General features: G+C 41.0%; 1 protein-coding gene across 3 annotated transcripts in view; it reads left to right on the top strand.

The window, feature by feature from the left end:
• The window catches only part of TENM2 (teneurin transmembrane protein 2), a 938,525-nt gene that overhangs the window by 872,189 nt on the left and 43,740 nt on the right, over positions 1-22,596 (top strand). For 2 of the 3 annotated variants that reach the window (XM_042947342.1, XM_042947337.1), the window contains exons 20-25: positions 4,746-4,766; positions 7,768-8,000; positions 9,233-9,387; positions 10,594-11,468; positions 18,186-18,361; positions 19,836-20,071. In XM_042947342.1, coding sequence (XP_042803276.1) covers positions 4,746-4,766; positions 7,768-8,000; positions 9,233-9,387; positions 10,594-11,468; positions 18,186-18,361; positions 19,836-20,071 — 1,696 coding nt within the window. The remainder of the gene's footprint in view (positions 1-4,745; positions 4,767-7,767; positions 8,001-9,232; positions 9,388-10,593; positions 11,469-18,185; positions 18,362-19,835; positions 20,072-22,596) is intronic. The other variant, XM_042947345.1, reaches the window with a different exon arrangement.

Here is a 22,596-nt window from a genome sequence, read left to right as displayed (position 1 = left end):
GATGGCTTCCTGTCTTACATTGAGGTCTTTCATCCATTTTGAGTTTATTTTTGTGTATGGTGTAAGAAAGTGGTCCATTTTCATTCTTCTGCATGTCACTGTCCAGTTTTCCCAACACCATTTGCTGAAGAGACTTTTTTCCTTTGGATATTCTTTCCTGCTTTGTCAAAGATTAGTTGGCCATACATTTGTGGGTCCATATCTGGGTTCTCTATTCTGTTGCATTGATCTCTGTGTCTGTTTTTGTGCCAGTACCATACTGTCTTGATGATTATAGCTTTGTAATACAGCTTGAAGTCAGGGAGTGTGATGCCTCCAGCTTTGGTTTTCTTTTTCAGGATTGCTTTGGCTATTTGGGGTCTTTTGTTGTTCCATACAAATTGTAGGATTATTTGTCCTAGCTTTGAGAAGAATGCCAGTGCAATTTTGATTGGGATTGCATTGAATGTGTAGATTGCTTTGGGTAGTATTGACATTTTAACAATATTTGTTCTTCCAATCCATGAGCATTGAATGTTTTTCCATTTGTGTGTGTGTGTGTGTGTGTGTGTGTGTGTGTGTGTGTGTGTGAGAGAGAGAGAGAGAGAGAGAGAGAGATCTTCAATTTATTTTATAAGCTTTCTATAGTTTTCAGTGTATAGATTTTTTACCTCTTTGGTTGATTCCTAGGTATTTTATGTTTTTTTGGTGCAGTTCTAAATGGGACTGATTCCATGATTTCTTTCTGCTGTTTCATTATTGGTGTATAGAAATGCAACCTATTTCTGTACATTGATTTTATATCCTGTGATTTTGCTGAATTCATAGATCAGTTGTAGCAGTTTTTTGTCGGAGTCTTTTGGGTTTCCACATAGAGTATCATGCTGTCTGAAAAGAGTGAGAGTTTGATTTCCTCCTTGCCAGTTTGGATGCCTTTTCTTTCTTTGTGTTGTCTGATTGCTGAGGCTAGGACTTCCAACACTACGTTGAATAACAGTGGTGAGAGTAGACATCCTTGTCGTGTTCCTGACCTTAGGGGGAAAGCTCTTGGTTTTTTCCCTTGAGGATGATATTTGCAGTGGTCTTTCATATATGGCTTTTATGATCTTGAGGTATGATCCTTCTGTCCCTCCCATGCTGAGATTCTGATGGTACTATTGATGTGGATCAACAGCAATAGCTTTATCAGGGAAGATCTTCATGGAAGGGAATTGTCCAGGCCAGATGTATTAGTGATAGAGAGGGAAGAATCACAAGAGAATGGGAGCCTAAGAAAGAGGGCAAGAGCAGCAGAAGTTAGAAGAAAGCTTCACCAAAGATAAGCTTTGCCTGAGAATTTCAATGAGAAAAGACCCTTCTTGATACGGGCATAGAATGATAGGGAGGAATATAAAGTTCTAGTTATATGCTTTCCCTGTGTGATCAGGCTATAAATACCAAAGTCAGGAAACAAAATATAACATATCACCCCTACCCAGAATAACAATAACAACAATATCCCCATAAAATTTGGGGCAGTTCTTGGCACTGTTTTCAAAGTCCTTTACCAAAGGCAGGTCCAGGTTTCATGGGGACTAAATCTTAACATAACTTTGAATGAAATGTAGTATTATTTAGGATGAAAAAGGAAACCAACAGAAATTGCACATTTTGAAAAGCTGATAATTAGTGCAAACATCACAAAATCCAGATGAATTACCTAAAATGTTTTATTAAGTAACCACTATTACACTTCCATGATACTTGTTTTCCTACACTTTTTGGCTGCATAGTTTTTGATTGTCTTTTAATATGACAATGATTTTGTAATGTCATTACCTATAAAAAGAATAGAGCAATATTCAGTCTTTCCTCTGGCATAGCTATAGTCAAGATTTGTTTCAGATTATTGATAAGTTAGTAAATGTTTCATGTCTACAACTGATTACTGGTGATGTTATGAACATTGTTAGAGTTGTAAAATTTGGAAAAATCTTTATCAGCCTTCTTTAATAATATTTCTGTGCATTTCAGATTTCCTTGTACAGTGAATAATCTAAATAGTCTTTGAGTTGACACTCATTAACCAGCCTGTCACTGATGTCCTGGTAATAGTGAAATATTCTGTGTAAGTCTTTAGGGCACTAGTGTATAAGCTTCTGTAGAGCAGACACCTTTGGCATCTTTGCCCCTTGATGCCTGGAACAGTTTCTGGTCCACATCAGGGGCTCAGGACACACTGCTTGAGTTAAAGGAGACATGCAACAGTGTCCTCCCTTTTGTTGGAATCTGTCCTTGGTCCCATGTCTCTCAAGTTGTGGAAGCCATAACATCAATGGAATGAGCTAAGGCCCCCACTTGGAGCAAGCCACACCACACCCATTTGGTGACATTGGGCATTACACTTCCAGTAATAATGCTTAGTGAGTCTGAACAATAGGGCAGAGGCTTTCCTGAAAGCCATTCCTATACCAGAATCACTAGCAGTAATCTTTTTTTTTTTAACGTTTATTTATTTTTTAGACAGAGAGAGACAGAGCATGAACAGGGGAGGGGCAGAGAGAGGAGACACAGAATCTGAAACAGGCTCCAGGCTCTGAGCTGTCAGCACAGAGCCCGACGCGGGGCTCGAACTCACGGACCGTGAGATCATGACCTGAGCTGAAGTCAGATGCTCAACCGACCAAGCCATCCAGGCGCCCCAACACTAGCAGTAATCTAACTAGATAATGAAAGGACCACATATGAGCCACATAAGCATGTCCCCCTAAAACTAATTTAAGCATATTAATTAACTAATTAACACATAAGCATGTCCCTCCTAAACTGAATTTATCCCAGCTAACTTCTCTTTCATTAGAACTGAAACAAACAAACTGTGGCCACTCCAATACCACCCTATTCTGTGGCACAGAGGGAGTTGGAAGGGAAGGAGGCAACAGTCTCAAATGTTGATGAGCTAAGCCATCTCACTTCTTGAATCTGAGACACCACTCTGCCCTTGAAGGCTGTGCCTAAAAGGTTTGCATTATTGAGGGATAGACACAAAGCCTTGGCCTGTCCTTTGTATGTAAGGCACCTGTGCTGATCTACATCGATTGACTCAATGCCATTATTTTGGTTTGTTGGCTACTAAGTACCCATGCTGCCAATGGCCTTGGACTGGAATAGTGGTGACCTCAGTTGGTCTCCAAAGCTCATATCCATATGATCATTTGGACTGTACACTCAGTGACTTGGTCTGCCACTCCTGCCCTTCTCCTTTCCCCAGCATAGATATTATATTAATCAACTTAAAGCACATGTTCTTAGGAAAGAAGTAGGTCAGGTCTGCAGACCCAAATCCCATCCAGTCTTTTCACAAAATCTTGACTAAAACACTGGAATTGATATTGCAATAATTAAGAGCCAAATATGACTACCACTGGTGGCAGATAACATTTCACTTTCATTAAGCAATATAAAATAGACGCGAGAATTCCCGGCTGCCACCCTGACACACCAGGCTTTGCAGAATGAATCTTAAATTGCACTATGTCAGTCAGAGCTCAGGAGTTATCAGCATCATTTAATTAACTTTTTTTTTTAACGAAAACTAACACATTGGAATAAAATATAAAAATGTAATCCCTGAGCAAACCCACCACTAATCATGGCCCCTGGCAGAGGCCCAGGCTGCACCTAAGCAGGAATCAGGGCATTAGTTCTCTTTGTCCCTCCCCTGAAGCCTCCTCCCTCAGCCAGGAGGGAAAGAGGGGTTAGAGACTCCTTCCACTTTGGCCTAGAAGTCTCAGGAATGAGAAGCAGTTCTCTTTACTTGAGGCCTTAGCATCTCTCCTCTTTGCCCTAATGTTATTAACTTCTAGCCTCTTTCCTGTTGAAATTGACATGTAATTTTGTTCTTAAAAAATGCTTCAGATCCTCTGTCCCCCTTCTCTCTCTGCTCCTTCCCTTCTCACACATTCTCTCTCAAAAATAAAAATAAACATTAAAATTAAAATTAAAAAAAAGAGCAGCAACACTTTTACCACTTTTCCAAAAAAGAAATGGTAAATGGAGTCTTTGGCTCCAATTATAGAGAATATTAATATCTATGAATTTCATGTATGAATGTTATCTGTAGGAAAGAATGCATACAAGGGGTCCCACACATGCAAATTGAGTTAGGGAGAGGGAAGGTGTCATAGAACAGGAATAGGAAATGGTTGAGACTCTCAGGGTTCAACAGAATGTTTGCCAAACTGCAGATGGATTTGGGAAGAGGCTGTCTTGGATGGTACTGACTCTACCCTGTGATGCACCAATAACATATAGGTGGCACAGGTGGCACCAGGTTCCCTCCCACACCCAGGGCAGACATTACAAATGAGTCCCAGCACTTGTTACAGCTGATTGGCATTTGGCTTCAGAATCCTTCTACTTCTGTGCTCCTGGCAGGCATCACTAATCAATCAGTATTGGCACTCAAGAGGGAAACTATTTGCCATCTTTCATTAGCCAAAAGACATCTTTCACCTGTTGCCACCTGTGTCATGTGACAGCCACATTGCTGGTCAGAGAATTCAAGCATTCTTCTGTAGATTTTTCAATGGCCAGGAAGAGTCCAAAATCAGGGGTGTTCCCCAAGTAATTGAGCCAGGAGCTGTCAGCTAGAAGGGAAAAAAAAAGGAAGACGAGTGCCTTTTTTTGGGTCCCTTTATACAAGAAATGAAAATGTTATGTTTGCTTTATCATCAATTCTTCAGCTAACTGTTTGTTCTTTTTCCTTCTGTTTTCTTTCTATAAAGAAATAAAGAGTTTAAACATAGGTAAGACGAAGAACTCTTTCCCATATAATTTGATATGGTTCGTTTGCTTCCTTGTGTTTGCTTTTTGTTTTGTGCTTCTTGTGTAATGTTGTGTATTTTTATGTACCAAATATAGTAACTTTTTTATGTGCTAATTGTGTGTTGTGGATATGATAAGCTTTAGCAATTATGAAATGCAGTCAAAAAGCAACCAAATAAGCTGACAGTAATTAGAATTTCCGGGAGATGCAAGTGCAAGATAATGAACCCTCAGCGAACTTTTATCCTGACTGCTCAGCGCGGTCCATAATTGGGCTAAACAGTTGAGGCAAACTTCTGGCTTTTGTAAATGCTGGACTGGGTTCACAAAAGCTTTAATGAACTGGAAACGGGTCAAAAACTCATTTTCAACTCATTAATGATTTTTTCCCCTGGATATATGGTCATTTAAAAAAAAAACAAGTTAATTGCCAATCTGCTGGTCAGAATGAATCCAACAGTCAGATGCATTGGGAATTTTCATGGAGTTAAATCACTTTTAAGTACTATGAAGGGTGTAGACCAAGTACTTTTTGTCTAAATAGCCTTTGTCATTCAACTGCTCCAGGTTATCATTTAAAACCATACTGGTGAAATTCACATATGGAGTGTACAACACACATATTTGTGCATATGGCTCTGGGGAGCTTCCCATTACAAAGCTAGGAAAACTCCAGCTTGTCCCAAGGTTGCAATGAAATGGAAGAAAAGTGACCTTTTTATTTAGAAGAAGAGAGAAAAACAAAATAATGTATTTTAATACTCAAGGGAATGTTTCTCCTCACTTCTTGAAATGAAACATGGAAGGGGCTTCTTCCTCATGTTAGGTGAGAATTAGACAAAAATGGAGTCAAGTTGTATAAGATCATCAACTTCAGTGGAAAAGCTATGCGTATGCACCCTCTGCCTCTTCCTCAGGTACTCCCAAACTGGCTGCCTATAGGCACCCCAACTGGGCCAAGCAAAAATAAATCTACAATGCCCTGAAAGGACATCCCAGTTCAAACTCACATCCCTCATTTGACCTTCACCATAGCCACAAATGTGGAAGTATGGGCTGTCCATACCTGAGATTCTCTGTAAGAATCTTGGTTGGAGCAAGTATAAGGCCATGGGGAAGAATGAGACCCCAACAAGAACTGACCTCACACCCTTAATTGTCTGCTCTTCTACCAGAGTTTTTGAAAAGGCTCTTTGAATCAGGCTCCCAAGAAAGTCCAGAATTAATTATCTTGCTCACAGATAGGCACAGATGTGCAGTGCCCTGATCCTTCTGCTCATGATGCTAGCCAGCTACTATCATTCGGTAACAAAGTACAGCATCTAATTAAAAAAAATAGCATGAAGTTTTCCCTTTCTGCCCTAATTCGTTTTGCATATGTGGATATTCTATAAAGACTTAATAGCGAAAGAAGAAAGAAAGAAGGAAAGAAAGAAAGAAAGAAAGAAAGAAAGAAAGAAAGAAAGAAAGAAAAAGAAAGAAAAGAAAAGAAGGAGAAAGAGGAAGAGGAAGGAAAGGAAAGGAACGGAAAGGAATGGAACCCTGGTAGCCTACTCTTTTAAACTAGTTATCTAGGCTGGAATTTTAGAAAAACCTTGACTTCTAGTTCAATTATGTGTCTTAATAGCAACCCGAGGAGAAGTTGGAATTAAAGATGGTCTTGACTCACAAATTGTTCCTAAAAATAGCTTCCTAGTTCTTTTCTTCCTTAAATCAAGGAAGAATCCAAATGGGGGTGTTTTAATTAGTAATTTACCAGGTAATGTCTACAGGACAAATGCATCCAACACTATCATCACCCTCACCTTTCCTTCACCTCTTCCATCCCCTTTCTTCCCATAATTCCAAACTACAATTGAGAAATAACTGAAAAACAAAAGGCCTATGCTGATTTTTGGCATGTGGCATCCTAAGGCAGAGAGGCATTCACTGTTTGCAACCTAGAGGTGGTGATTTTAATAACCAGTATAGGAATAGCATGAATACCTATTCTGGTCTCAACCTCCAACAAATGACAGACACTGCAAAGGGAAGAAACTGTAGGGTTTTGAGCCAAAAGGGACATGAGAAATGATCTGATTTCTTCATTATCCAAATAAGCAGTCTAGGACCCAACACAGCCAAAAGACTTACTTAAGGTCACCAGCTGGGTCACACTGAGTTTAGAGTTTCCTGTGGCTTAGGCCTATCCTTATCAGCAACATATAGGGCAGCTAGATGCATGGCAGAGAAAGAGGTCCAGGTCTCTGAGGAATAGTGCCTTCCTATTACGTTTCTCACACACACGTCTAGTGTCACTTAGGGCCCTAGCAGCTCTTCATCCACGTTTGTGACCTCACCATTACATAAAATATTAAAACTGTAACTTCTCCCTCAGTAATATAGATTCTGGATGTGATATCAGCAAAATATAATTTTTTTAAAATGCCAACTTTATTCATATCCACACTGAGAAATAGTAGAGAAGACCTGAGGCTGAGGACTGGGGATTGATCTGGGAGCCTCCCATCAGAAAGTCAGGAAAATTCCAGGTTGCCCTAATATTAATGATCTAGTGCCCTGGAGACATTAAGGAAGCATGGATTAAAAGAAAACCTTGTCTCATGGAAGTGTTCCTCAATCCCACTTGAGAAATATATCAAACCCATGGGGGAAAATAAAGAAGGCTGAAACCCACAAAACACTGACACAAAAGCAGGACCAGACTGGGATCTTTTGTACCAGCTAAATGAAGCAATGGTATTTTAGTATGATGGGAAAGGATGAACTCTCTGAATAGCATGAAGAGCTTAGGTCCAATTAAAAGAAATAGCTAAGAGCCATGATATGTTAGAACACTAAGTTGTTATGCTAGATTCTTTCCAGTTCAATAAAGTGGAAAGACACTAGAAACAGAGTCTTACCAGGATTTTTGTCATCTCTTTGATCCAGTAGACCAGCTGCATAGCCCCCTTCTCATTTCTCTTTCTGCTTCTTCTAAAGCAACAACCCAGCACACAAGTACTATTTGGCAGTAGACCCTGTGTCCGGCTCTCTCTACGTGTCTGACACCAACAGTCGGCGAATCTACCGAGTCAAGTCTCTGAGTGGAGCTAAAGACCTGGCTGGGAATTCAGAAGTGGTGGCAGGGACTGGAGAGCAGTGCTTGCCCTTTGATGAAGCCCGCTGTGGAGATGGGGGGAAGGCTGTGGATGCAACCCTGATGAGCCCTCGAGGTAAAGGTTACAAAAGAAGAAAACCCCTCCTCCAGAATGACCTTGCCACAAGGTTGTCTTTCTTCTTAACTGGAACTGAACTAAGTCCAGGCAGTCACAAATACAGCTTTCTCTACAATAATTTAACTCTGATAGATTGCTTTGGTGTGTGGGTGAGTATTTAAAAAAAATTGTTTATTTGAAGTAAACTTCATCACCCACATATGCTACAAACAGAAAGTGGGTTGGATTGCTCCTGGAGACTTCTGAATGCTGCCAGTCACAGAGTCAGAGGGAAATATTAGCTCCATGAGCCAGAGTGACAGCTGTGTGGGCTGGAGACAGAACAGAGCCCAGTGGGGGGGGGCCTGCAACCACTCCCAGATGTTTATGTTAGACAATAGTGTACATATTCATAAGCACAGAGCCTGACATTTTGTAAATGCCCAATAAATGGTAGCAATTAAGAATGGGTATAATTTCCAAGAGTCTGGGATTAGGGGGGAGGTGTTCTTAGAACCAATGGATCTCTGTTGGAAAAGGACCAAAGATACTTAGGGATAAAGACCTATTGATCCTTTGAAGCCCCAATTCTTATTAATATTTTTAGCTATCACTAAAGCATCTAGCAATATGGATTAAGGATGAATGGCCTTGGGCATGGGCACTAGGGTGAAGGTGCCAAAGAAATAGAAGCCACTGTCTGCATCTTACCAGGAGAGTGCTAGAACAGGTGTTCCCCCAGGGCGTACCGAGTAGAGTCAAGGCTTAATTGAGAATGTTTCCTGGAGGATATATTTTGAATTGGAAGTTTGTGACTACAGGAATCATTGTTTCTGAACCTCATTGTTGTAATTAGTTGTGAAGGTTATTCAAGTAATTTACTACCAATAATTTTTCAAGCAATGAACTTGGGAAATAACTTCTTTTCTAAAGAGAGCAGATGCCAAGTTATTTCCCCATTCATTCATTTGCAGTCTTGGTTCATTTGCAGCCCAAAGTTCATTCTTCAATTGGGTGGTAATGTAGCTAGCTAGCACCCTAGTAATTATGCAGATCTCAACAGAGTGCCTATGAGAAAGGGTTTTACCTTAAAAAGCTGAGAGCCACTGCTCTGGGTCTGCTAATCCATCCAGTATGCTCCCGAGTTCAAGAAGATCAAGAAGCTAATGCCCAATAGGGCATCCCCACCTCCACCCCCACAAGCCCTACTCCTTGTCAAGAGACACACGTTCACTGTTTGTCTTGATCAGGTATTGCAGTGGACAAGAACGGACTCATGTACTTTGTTGATGCCACCATGATCCGGAAGGTTGACCAGAATGGAATCATCTCCACTTTGCTGGGCTCCAATGACCTCACTGCTGTCCGGCCACTGAGCTGTGACTCCAGCATGGATGTGGCCCAGGTGGGATTTACTGCTCATCACTGTGCCACACCTGGTTCATGGCCTGAAGTTCTCACCTGCAGCCTGTTTGGGTTGAAAGTGGAATGGGAGGAAGAGCTATAGATACAGATTACAGGGTGGTTTGTAGAAGGCTTGAGATGAACTAGGCAGCAAAATGGAATGAGAAATGTTAGACAAGAATGAGAGAGAGAGCAAGAGAGAAAGGAAAGGGGGAGGGTGGGATTCAGCTCAAAAAGTGGAGCTAGTGACACACTCCAGCCGTGGCAGATTACAGGGTAGGAGTTACTGTGTAATTACCTCTCTTCTCCATCATTATTGCAGGTTTGAGAATGTACTATACAGTGTTATATGTCAATCAGAACTTCACTGTTAATCTAAAATGATTGCATCCTCACTATATAAACCTTTACTTTGTGAAGTAGTAACTAGAGCAGAGCCCTCTACAATATTCTTCCAAGTGATATTCCTTTAGTATGAGTTCTTATGGGGGCAGAGAACAGCGGCTCACTTAAATGGACAGCAGGAGAAAATGATGTTTATTACATGGATCCTCAAACAACCTGGAATATATGCTTGCCCTTCCTATGAGGGCCTTTTCAACCTTCAATCAACCTCATTAATTTCAGCTCAAATTCCACAACAAACTGAAAACTTGCCACAGAGATTTTCATTTCAGTTTTGCAGAGAAGGTCCAGTTCATTTCTTCAAGTGAATGCCCAAGTTGTAGTTCACTAGCCAGCCTGTGCATTGGCTGCCCTTGGGTCAGGGCCATCTTCCAAACAGCATGGCTTCTTTTGTGTATGAGATAAAAGTTCCACCTCTATATGAACATAGCCTCCTTAAGCCTATGGCTGGATGAGCAGAGGATAGAAGGAATTACTTTAGCCCCTTGTGCAGTGAATTATTTGTCCAACTATATATGACTCTGACCCTGGTCCAATCATCTGGGGCTGAGAAGAACATCAAGAGTAGAGCTGGTGACCTCCTCTAGCTATAGCAGATGATATAATAGATGTTTGTTACTTGGCCTCTTTTTCATTGTGTACACTCGACATTGGCAATGGGCAAGTGGTTTGATGATGGGTACTTCTTATACAGTGTGGTTAAAAAAGTTTTTTTCACCAGTTGCATAAAACCAGTATAAGTGCCCTACAGTTCAATGTTGGGCATGTTAGAGGCTGCTCTTTAATGCCGTGTCATCCACAGGTTCGCCTGGAGTGGCCAACAGACCTTGCTGTCAACCCCATGGACAACTCCTTGTATGTTCTTGAGAACAACGTCATCCTTCGAATCACTGAGAATCACCAAGTCAGCATCATTGCAGGACGCCCCATGCATTGCCAGGTTCCTGGAATTGACTACTCACTCAGCAAACTAGCCATTCACTCCGCTCTGGAATCAGCCAGTGCCATTGCTATTTCTCACACTGGGGTCCTCTATATCACTGAGACAGATGAGAAGAAGATTAATCGTCTACGCCAGGTAACAACAAATGGGGAGATCTGCCTCTTAGCTGGGGCAGCCTCAGACTGTGACTGCAAAAATGATGTCAATTGCAACTGCTACTCAGGAGACGATGCCTATGCGACTGATGCCATCTTGAATTCCCCATCATCCTTAGCTGTAGCTCCAGATGGTACCATCTACATCGCAGATCTTGGAAATATTCGGATTAGGGCGGTCAGCAAAAACAAGCCTGTTCTTAATGCTTTCAACCAGTATGAGGCTGCATCCCCCGGAGAACAGGAGTTGTATGTTTTCAACGCTGATGGCATCCACCAGTACACCGTGAGCCTGGTGACAGGGGAGTACTTGTACAATTTCACATATAGTGCTGACAATGATGTCACCGAATTGATTGACAATAATGGGAATTCCCTAAAGATCCGTCGGGACAGTAGTGGCATGCCCCGCCACCTGCTCATGCCTGACAACCAGATCATCACCCTCACCGTGGGCACCAATGGAGGTCTCAAAGTCGTGTCCACACAGAATCTGGAGCTTGGCCTCATGACCTACGATGGGAACACTGGCCTCCTAGCCACCAAGAGTGATGAAACAGGATGGACAACTTTCTATGAGTAAGTACATTCGTAAAGCATTTCTTAAAATTACCCTACCCTAGCTTGCAGCAGGATTGATTGTCCATGTAGATTTTAGAATTGTTTAGTCACATTGTCTCCCTAACTTTAATGTCAACTTGTCTCCTCAAGATATTCATGTCCCCTCTCCCTGACTTCTAAGTGATTTGCACTGTTCGGTCTCTGATATTGAACATCAGAGAACATCCTAACAAGAGCTCCAATTCCTATTGCCTGCTTGCCCCTCCAATTTCAGGATATTGGACATGCACAGCACCTGGGAGAGCAAGTGTTCATTAACTTTGCTGATTATTCATGTTTGCCATGGGTGCGGAAATTAGAATCTAAAAGGCAAGATCCTGGTGGGACTCCTGTAATTTGCCAGTAGGTCCAGCAACACACTTGATTGCACAGACAGGTAGATAAACTCTGAATTTCCTCTTTAGCAGAAGCAGATCAATACAGATAAAGTGCTAGGTATATTAAAAGATGTGAGAGCTGGTCATATTTCCCCTAACAATTATCTCATACTTAATAGTCGCACTGTTTGTTTTGCCAAAAAGCTGTTTTCCATCACTCCTGCAGGCAGCGCTTGGTCATACTGCCTGCTGCTGCAGGTATTAACCAGTGGGATGCTGGTTGGGGAAAATTTCTAAGGCGTGATTCCCCCAGTCACCACTAAGACTGGTATGGAATTTATAAGTATCTGGCTCTCCTTGATAGTGAAGCTTACTTGTATTTGGAGTCCTTGTTTGCTTTCTGTCTAGGTGTTGCTGCTGGCCGAGAACTTAGTAAGTTGGGTAGGGGTTGTCGGCAGAGGGAATGGGGTACAAGAGAGAGAACAGAAGACCCTATTGTTGATCCACTTCTAGATTCAGGAATGTTCACTTCCAGTTGGTACTCAAATGGGTTTGGGAGCATGCAAAGGAAGCTGTTGCCACCTGCTGGAAATTTACTGCGTTGTAGAATTGCTTTTCCTTGCTCTCTTTTTTTCTTTGGGCAAAGCTGTCTTTCTCAGATTTCTGAAGCATCCTAGCATCCTCCAGGGCACTGGGACTTGATCAAACTTTACCAGCCAGTGACACTGTCCCTAAGGCACCATCTTAGTGCCATCTGTAACTCTCACACCAAGTTAGGTTAAAGCTATACTGTAACCCAAACACCTCATAGATTTTCACCTTCCTTTCTAGCAGTTCTACCTAAAGACCAATGCTTTTCAGAGACAATATGTTGTCTGACCTGATTGAGGACAAACCAATGTCACGCTCAGAAGGCCAGTCTGAATTAGGCCTGACTTAGAGACTATAATAAAGAAGTTCAGGGGCGCCTGGGTGGCGCAGTCGGTTAAGCGTCCGACTTCAGCCAGGTCACGATCTCGCGGTCCGTGAGTTCGAGCCCCGCGTCAGGCTCTGGGCTGATGGCTCGGAGCCTGGAGCCTGTTTCCGATTCTGTGTCTCCCTCTCTCTCTGCCCCTCCCCCGTTCATGCTCTGTCTCTCTCTGTCCCAAAAAATAAAATAAAAAACGTTGAAAAAAAATAAAAAAAAATAAAAAAAAAGAAGTTCAGCCTCAGGTACATCTTTAGACGTTAGCTCTAACTGGGACAGTATTTTCCAGGAAGGGTCCCTAGTTTAATAAAAATATGGGCAGTACGCTTTTTAAAAGTGTTCACAAGTTACATGGAAACTGCATGATTTTTTCTCTTTTGGAGAGCTGCTTTTTCATAGTGTAGGTAAATCCTATAATCAAATTGTCCATTATAGGGGTTCAAATGCATGAGGTTTTCCTGTTCCTCCTAAAATGATGGTGAACTTTTTTTGTTTCATGGTACTTTTACATATGGTCATCTGGAGAAGAGTAGCCTGTATCCCTGAAAGGCACAGGACCATACTTAAAATTATAACCACTCTTACACACATACACACACTCTCCCTTATTTTAATCCTTACCACTTGTTACCATCTGACATACTCTGTCCATCATGTACACATCATGGAGACAGGGATTCTCATCTATTTTGTTTCTAGTCATGCCCCCAGTGCCATGTATAATGCCTGGCATATAGTAGGCACTCAGTAAATACTTGAATAAATGAGTCAAAAGCAACCTTCAGCCCCACACAGGCCAAGGCTGTAGTAGTTCCCTTGAATGGCCTTGAGATCCCATTACAGGAATTCATAGCACCTTGAAACTATGTGTAGACTTATTTGCAAAAAGACCTAAATCTGAAGATACTCCCTGGGCAAGTAAGCATGGTTGTAGGAAACTTACTCTTCTTTGAAAATTAGAACATGTTTTTCTTCCTGTGACCCCTGAGATCCTGGCCTCAGCCCCAAACCTCTGTTCCTCTGTGTAGAATCTCCAGTTTCTACCACTTCTCTCATAAGCACCATTGTATGTGTCCAGGTACATTGGAATTCGATCTTTGCCTGGATCCCAGACCACGAACTCTTCATACAGTCCCTGCTTGACTGTGGGACTTGAAGATATTGTCTGTTGTCGAGAACTCCATTAGGCACCCCATATGCAAACCCTTAGAAGTGTTTTATTTTCTTATTGAGGTAAAATTGATATATATTAGTTCCAAGTGTACAACATGATTTGATGTTTGTATATATTATGAAATAATCACCACAGTAAGTCTAATTAACATCTATCACTATAGAGTTATGAAAACTTTTCTTGTGATGAGAACTTCTAAGATTTATTCTCTTAGCAATTTTCAAATATGCAGTACAGTGCTATTACCTATCACCATGCCATACATTATATCCTCATATTTTTTTTAATGTTTGTTTATTTTTGAGAAAGAGCATGAGCAGGGGAAAGGGAGAGAGAGAGGATCCAAAGCAGGCTCTGTGCTGACAGCAGAGAGCCCAATGCAGGGGTCGAACTCATGAACCGTGAGATCATGACCTGAGCTGAAGTCAGACACTTCACTGAGTCACCCAAGTGCCCCTACATCCTCATATTTATTTTATATCTAGAAATTTATACCTTTTGACCCCTTTCACTCATCCCCCATTTCTGGTAACCACCACCATGTTCTCTGTGTCTATGAGTTCAGGGTTTTTTAAAGATTCCACATATAAGATCATGTGGTATTTGTCTCTAACTTAGTTCACTTAGCATAATGCCCTCAAGGTCCATCCATGTTGTCATAAATTGCAAGATTTCATTCTTTTTATGGCTGAGTGTATATATATACCACATCTTCTTTATCCATTCATCCACTGATGAACACTTAGGTTGTTTCCATATCTAGACTATTGTAAATAATGCTGCAATGAACATGGGCTGCATATATCTTTTTGAGTTTGGATAGATACCTAAAGTGGAATTGCTGGATTATATGGTAATTTTTTTTTTTTTTTTGAGGAACCACCATATTGTTTTCTATACTGGCTGCACCAATTTACATTCCTACCACCAAGGCACAAGGGTTCCCTTTTCTCCATATCCTCGCCAACACTTACTTCTTTTTGATAAAAGACATTCTAATAGGTGTGAGGTAATATCTTATTATGGTTTTGATTTGCATTTCCCATTGCTTAGTGGTGTTGAGCACCTTTTCATGTACCTGTTGGCCATCCATGTGTTATCTTTGGGAAAATGTCCATTCTGATCCTCTGTATACTTTTTAATCAGGTTGTTTGCTCTTGAATTGTATGAGTTTTTTATATTTTTTGGATATTAAAACTTTACCAGATATATGATCTGCAAATATTTTCTCCCATTCTGTAGGTTGCCTTTTCATTTTGTTGGTTTCCTTTACTATGCAGCTTTTTAATTTGATGCAGTCCCACATCTTTTTTGCTTTTGTTTCCTTTGCTTTGGGTGTCAAATCAAAAAATTGCCAAGACTGATATCAAGGAACTTACCACCTGTTTTCTTCTAGTTTAATGGTTTTTATCCTTTTGAGTTAATTTCTGTGTATGGAGTAAGATAATGGCCCATTTTCATTATTTTGCATGTGGCTGTCCAGTTTCCCCAACACCATTTATTAAAGAAACGGTCCTTTCCCCATTGTATATTCTTAGCTCCTTTATGGTAAACTAATTGAGCATATAGTGTGTGTTTATTTCTGGACTCTCTATTTTGCTCTATTGATCTGTGTATCTGTTTTTATGCTCATAAAAACTGATTACTGTTTTGATTACGATAGCTCTGTAATTTAGTTTGAAATCAGGGAGCATGATGCTTCCAGCTTTGTTTCTTTCTCTCAACATTGCTTTTGTGGTTCCATACAAACTTTAGGACTATCTGTTCTATTTCTATGAATAATTCCATTGGAATTTTGTTAGGGATTGCATTGATTATTCCAGTCCATGAACAATGGACTATCTTTCATCAATGTCTTATAGCTTTTAGTATAAGAGGTCTTTTATGCCCTTTGTTAATTTTTTTCCTAGCTTTTTTATTCTTTTTGATCCAATTGTAAATGGGATTGACTTTCTGCTAGTTCGTTCTTAGTGTATAGAAACACAATGGTATTCTTCAACTTTACTGAATTTATTGGTTCTAAGTTTTTAGGTTAAGTCATCATCTGCAAATAATGACAGTTTTACTTCTTATTTGGATGCATTTCATTTTCTTAGTTGTCCTGTCGTGTTCCTGATCTTAGAGGGAAAGATTTCAGTTTCCCACCAGTGGGTATGATGTTGTATGTGGAGCCGTCATATATGACCTTTGAGGTACATTCCCTCTATACCCACTTTGTTGAGAGTTTTTGTCATTAATGGGTGTTGGATTTTGTCAGATGCTTTTTATGCATCTGTTGAGCCATCCTTGCCTCCCTGGAATACATCTATCAATGTACTATTGAATATGATTTTCTGTATTTGATTTAAATATGAATATGTTGGAGTATCTATATTCATCTGAGATATTCATTTTCTTTTTGTGTGGTGCCCCTATCTTGGTAGCAGGGTAATGCTGGCCTCATAAAATGAGTTTGGAATAGTTCCTTCAAGAGTTTGAGAAGGATTTCTATCAATAAGTTTTTCAATGTTTGGTAGCATTCACCAGTGAAGCCATCTGGCCCTGTAGTTTTGTTTGTTGGAACGCTTTTGATTACTGATTGAAACTCCTTGGTAGTAATCTGTTACGATCTTTTGTATTTCTGTCATATCAGTTGTAACACCTCTGATTTTTGAGAACTCTTGTCTTTTAAGGTTGGTCAATTTTATCTTTTAAAAAAACCAACTCTTAGGCATTTACTATTTCATTTAAATACCTTTTGTTTCTAATCAGAAAACCTAACAGTCAGGCATATTGGTTAGAAATAATTCCTAAAATAGGGGAACATACAAACACAGGTAGAAAAACCACCCTTAATGTTGTGATGTCTATATTTTAAGACAATTTCTTCTATATATACTCATTATACTATCAGTGGAATATATTTTTATACTCCACTCAATAATATACATTTTTTTTCATTCCAATAGATAGAAATCACTGTCATCAATTTTTGTGGCTTTATAGGTAGCTATCTACCTAATCATTTAACAAATTTGTCACTATTAGTAAATAACATCTTTGAGAGGCAGTTTCTTTAATAGATAAGAAGACAAAAGGGAGTCCCTTTGACCTGGAGGGCCTGACTCCCATCTGTGTCTATAGTGGTCCAGTTAGTTTAATATCTGTACCACCTATTGCCTACTGCCCTGGGCAAGTGATGAGGGTAGAGCCAAACGCTGGGCCCTTCATTCAAAGCTCTTCCCTCCCTTTGTCCAACTGGCCACCCAGCTTAATGTGGTTCTGTTCTCTGCCTTCAAACATCCCGGGAAGCAAAAATTTCTTATCGTGTTTTCTCAAATCACTTACTGTCTTTCTGAAGCCATTTTCCATCCATATTTGCTTCCATAGTTCTAAGCAACAAAGCCAGATAGGCCATAATGGTTCTGTTCATATGCTGTACAAGCTTCAGTCTCCATCACTGAGAACTTACCACCTTTGTCCCCAGTCCAGAGGGAGTCACACCTAAAGGTTAAGCAAACTACCTTATTTCCTCTACCTTCCTCCCCTCTCTGGTAACAGATATCTCTAGTAACAGATATCATCTGGGAAAGCTCAAAGGCCTCTATGCTCAGACCTTAAAAAGAGTCTCTTACTTGGGCATATGGAAGGTCCAGCTTTCTGATTACAATGAAACTTTCAGAGTGGGAAAATGTTCCACCAAGTGGAATAGCAAGGCTTTTTGCTAAAGGAGGCAGAAAAAACAATTCCACAGTTCAAGAAAAAAGTAAAGATGACATACAGATAAAGGAGAAGGGCCCAATTTCAGGCAACTTTCTAGCAGCAGAACTTGATCACTGGTATATGTAGACTTGGGTGAAGTCAAGTAATTCATTGGGAAAACTGTCTAAGAAGGCTGCTTGGGGAGCTGTGGTTAGTTTGGGACTATAAAACCAGAGAAAGGGTTATAGGCAGCCAGACCTGCTGTGCTTGAGCCAAGTCCTGGAGGTGATATTTGGCCTAGGTTGACTGTCCAGAGGACTTTGAGGTGGCAAGTGAGATGAAATTGTATGAGCATAGATGGTCTCCAATGCCAGGTCTTGCTGATTGTGACAAGGAGCCTCTGTGTGATACACTACCCAGCCATTCTACCTTCCAACCTCTCTCTCTGGCCTTGTGAAGTTCTGAGTAGTGGGAAAGCCTTCAGCTCGAGTAACTGTGCTTCCAACCAGTGTGTCTGTGCACTGTGTCCATTCCAGCTATGACCACGAAGGCCGCCTGACCAATGTGACACGCCCCACGGGGGTGGTGACCAGTCTGCACCGGGAAATGGAGAAATCCATCACCATTGACATTGAGAACTCCAACCGTGATGATGATGTCACTGTCATTACCAATCTGTCTTCAGTGGAGGCCTCCTACACGGTGGTACAAGGTAAGCCCCTGCCCACTAAACTCACCCACAGACCCCAGGCAAGCCTGGGAGGACCTCCAGAACCGTGGAACACCTATTACCTTGCTATTTTACTCAAGTGTCCACAGAAAACAAATTCTACAAGAGGTCAGTCTTGTAGAAAATGACTTAATCAGATTCAGAAGAATGTCATCTATACTAAACGAAATGTCCAGGAATTTAGGAATGTCTACATACTTATCTGAAAATGTCAGTTGTCATACCCACTTGCTCTTACGTCTCCATCATCAGCACTCCCCACTAATCCAACACACAGAGTTAGCTTCTCAAAGGCTATTTATCCTCTTGGGTTCACCTCTTCCTTTTTTGGCTCCATTCTGGTGCCACTTGTTTGTTGAGTTGATTGTCCTGGAACCAAAGCCTTTGGCAATCTCTTGCCAAGACTGGGATCACAAAGGTTTCTGACCACCCCATAGTTACTATTGCTGTTTGACATGACACAAATTCCAGGACAAGCACAAGAGCTGGCAAGAAAAGGAATTGTGCAGATTAATTTTTCTTTTAATTAAGATATAATGTCAGTGGGCTAGCCCGTTGTCAGAGGATAAAAGTGTCCTCTCAGTAGATAAATGGTGACATTTCTGCACTATTATCCCACGACAGAGCCTGTTTCAATGACTCTATTTCTGCTCTGCCAGATGATTAATGATGTAGATTCTGTCTTTCTGCATGATGGCTGCAGTTGCAGGAGTGACAGATACACATTTGCTCACAATCCCAAAAGTCAGCATCTCAGAGGCCAGCCCAGCTGGACTCCTTTGCCCAAATAATCAGGAAGAAACGTATCTGTAAAAGGAGTTTTGGACTCACATTTCCTTCCTGGAACTTTTTGATAAGGAAAAGGTCAGAAGTCTGATTGACTAGTGTAGATTCTCTTTGGGGAGATAAACGCGTGTTATCAGCACCCCCTAGCTCAGTCTACCTTAAGCTGTTTGAATCTCTCAGAGTTCTCTTAAGTAAAGGTGGCATCATAGTGGAGTCAGCAGCAGAAGCATGAGGGGCAAGAAGGTTGCTTTTTTTCTTCTGATCTGTAGCTAGACCATCAACTTCACGGTAGATGGTAGGCAAAAGGGGGGGAAAAATTAAGTCATTTTTTTTTTACCATTTAAAACATAGATTAGGGATTTGATTGACACAAATTGTGTAGGCAATAGACATCTTTAAAGGTACTATTAATAGTATTCAGTGAGTAAAAGAAAAATATCACAGCATAATTATTTCTGGAGTGCCACATATTAATAATGTTTTTCTTTCCATGGATCAGTAGCATCTCTGCTACTCACCTTAACATTGTATGGGTGCTAATTGAAGGCAGCCTTAGACTGACAGCTGCAAAGTACCATGGAAACCTATAAAAATAGGGGTTCTGTTCTCTTATGACTAACAGAGTGGATAATTTCTTTCCATATCCCCACCCCCACTTACATTTCTCCAGATCAAGTGCGGAACAGCTACCAGCTCTGTAATAACGGTACCCTGAGGGTGATGTATGCCAATGGAATGGGTGTCAGCTTCCACAGTGAGCCCCATGTCCTAGCAGGTACCATCACCCCCACCATTGGGCGCTGCAACATCTCCCTGCCCATGGAGAATGGCCTAAATTCCATTGAGTGGCGCCTAAGAAAGGAACAGATTAAAGGCAAAGTCACCATCTTTGGCAGGAAGCTCCGGGTAAGTGATTCCACCCTATCTGTCACCACAAAGTGGTAGGGGATACACACCCTTTGCTCAGGAGCTGAGCAAATTTCCTAGGTCCCAAGCCTCCATTACTCCTTTCTTCCCTGGAAAAGACAAAGTCTTTCCCTCAGAAGATAGAAGCCCAGTCCCTTTGGGAAAACCTCTCCATTGCCTAGGAGAAAACAAGGTGGGGATTTACCTTATGCTCTAGCTAGAAATAACTTCAGTCTTCTTGTCACACTTGCCATCTTCTTCCTCAACTTTCACTCTTTGGCCAATTTGACAAACGACTTAGCACCGAGTGCCAGTGCCTACTGTGTGCTGAGGAGTTTGATGAATACTGAAAGAACACAAATTTTATAATGTACTCTTTACACTCAAGGAGTTAACAGTCCAGTAGAATATATAGATGCGGGATAATCCAATGGGATAAGTGAGAGGAACATCCAGGGCCTGATGGAATCGCAGAACAGGAGAGATTGCCCAGCCTAAGGTGATAAGGGGAGGCTTCCCAAGAGGAAATAACAAGCTAACCAAGCAGAAAGTTTTAACAAACCATAGCTTCCCCAGACTAGGCAACTGACCCCAAAGTTACTTCTTTTAAAAACAAAGACACAATACTCATTGAGGATTCCATGAGGCAAGCAGTATGTTAAGTGCTTTACTTATTTTCAACAACCGCATGGGGATAGTTATCCCTGTTTTTCAGATAAAGAAACACAGGCTCTGGGAGCTACATAACCCGTCCAAAGGCACCATGGCTAGAAAATGGCAAAGCCAGGACTCAGTCCCAGTTCCATATTTGTGTCTGTCTCACTAGCCAGTATTCTTAACCACCAAGCCCCATAGCTTCCTGTTTAAATTCATAGTCATCCAGATAATCGGGGTCCTGCTCTACTCACTCATCTGACTGATTTTTAACATCATGCTAACCTCTTTCCCCATGGTGGGGTGGGTTGGAGGGCCAGGGATCCCAGGTCAGGCACTGGAGATCTATACGACACACCAAGCCTACCCTCCTGCAGCTTACAGTCAGGGATGGGGGAAAGGGACAAGAAGGGCAGATAGTGAATACAGTGATAAATAACTAAAATAATTATGATTAAGATAAGCACTAGGAAGACAGTAAACAATGGAAAAGAGTAGAAGTGTCACCATCAGCATAACTTTTGCCTGTTATTGGATTGAAATCCACCGGCCCAGGTTACCTCCCTGCAGAGCCAGGCCACTGCATATTAAGATTCTGCTTTCATCTAGCTGGAGTTTCATTGTTCACATTAGGTTATCAGCAGTCTCCCATGTTTTCCTTCCAATGCTGGTATCTGCAAAGTTGCAAACGGCACTATCTTCCCAAAGACAAAAAATGAAATGAGATTAGTAGCTAAATCCTTAATGACTGGATTTCAGGCCTGTGTAATTGATTTTTGATATGCTGTACTGTAGAAGTTGATTATAAGTAGTAATCGTGCCTTTCTCTGATAAATCAGTTATGCTTTTTGACTAAGTTTTCCAAATAAAGATAAATGTGGCCCTAAAATAAAATGGCTATAATCCCAACACTGAATATTAAAAATCTTAATAATGGTACTTGTGGTAATTAGCAGAAGTTAGGCACGCAAATCTTATAACTGAATTTCTGCCAGGTTTAGATTTGCTGGCATCATGTTTATGCAAATCAAAACACAGCTTTATCTATCAACACCTCAACATTTAATTGTCTGGTGTTAGTTCCTGTAACAATAATCACATATCCATTTAGCTCTCTTAAATGAAAATCACTATGAGATTATAACAGGTTGAGTGGACTGAAAATGTAATTTGAAAATGAGGGAGAAAGCCTGGAATTTATTTGCATCTCATTTATTTTAATTCAATTCATAAATTGTTTAGTGAATGAAATAAAAGCAACTCCTAGAAATTGCAGGAGAGCAAAGCAATTGCAAGAAGGTGTAAAGGAAAGGTGAGGCAGGATGTGGATCAAGAGAACTGGGGAGTGTCCTTTTTGTCAGATTCTTTATGAGCCCAGGGCAGGGAAGTTTGCAGCCCCTGAACCACAGGTACCTGTTGGCCCCCACAAGGCAAGCAGTTTCTTCTCTCCTCTGGCCTGACATTTCTTTTCACTCTGTCTTGACGTCCATCGTCAAATGGACTCTTAGAGGAGAACATTACATTTTATAGCTGTAATTGTTTTCCTGTGTATAACTAACACATTTTTTTTTAATTTTCTCCTTGATTTAAGTCTCCTCTGCATTTGGGCTGCAAATTAAACCAATATTATAAATTCTTTTAAAAAGATGTGGGCTAAGTGCCAACTATATGCCAAGCACTATGGAGGTGAGAGAGAGAAAACTAAATCCTCACCAGTAAAGAGCTTGCAATCTAGTAGAGAGGCCAATGTAAACAGTGTGGTGTAAGCTGTAACAAAGGCAGTGTCACAAGGAACACTGGATAGTTCGTTGTGTCAGGAGGGGATGAGATGAGGCCAGATAATAAATAAGCCCTGAAATCTCAAGAGCTTA

This window comes from Panthera leo, chromosome A1 (assembly GCF_018350215.1).
Source record: "Panthera leo isolate Ple1 chromosome A1, P.leo_Ple1_pat1.1, whole genome shotgun sequence".
Taxonomy (NCBI): Eukaryota; Metazoa; Chordata; class Mammalia; order Carnivora; family Felidae; genus Panthera; species Panthera leo.
Note: the sequence above shows the minus strand (reverse complement) of the source record. Positions and strands in the feature narration are given on the sequence as shown.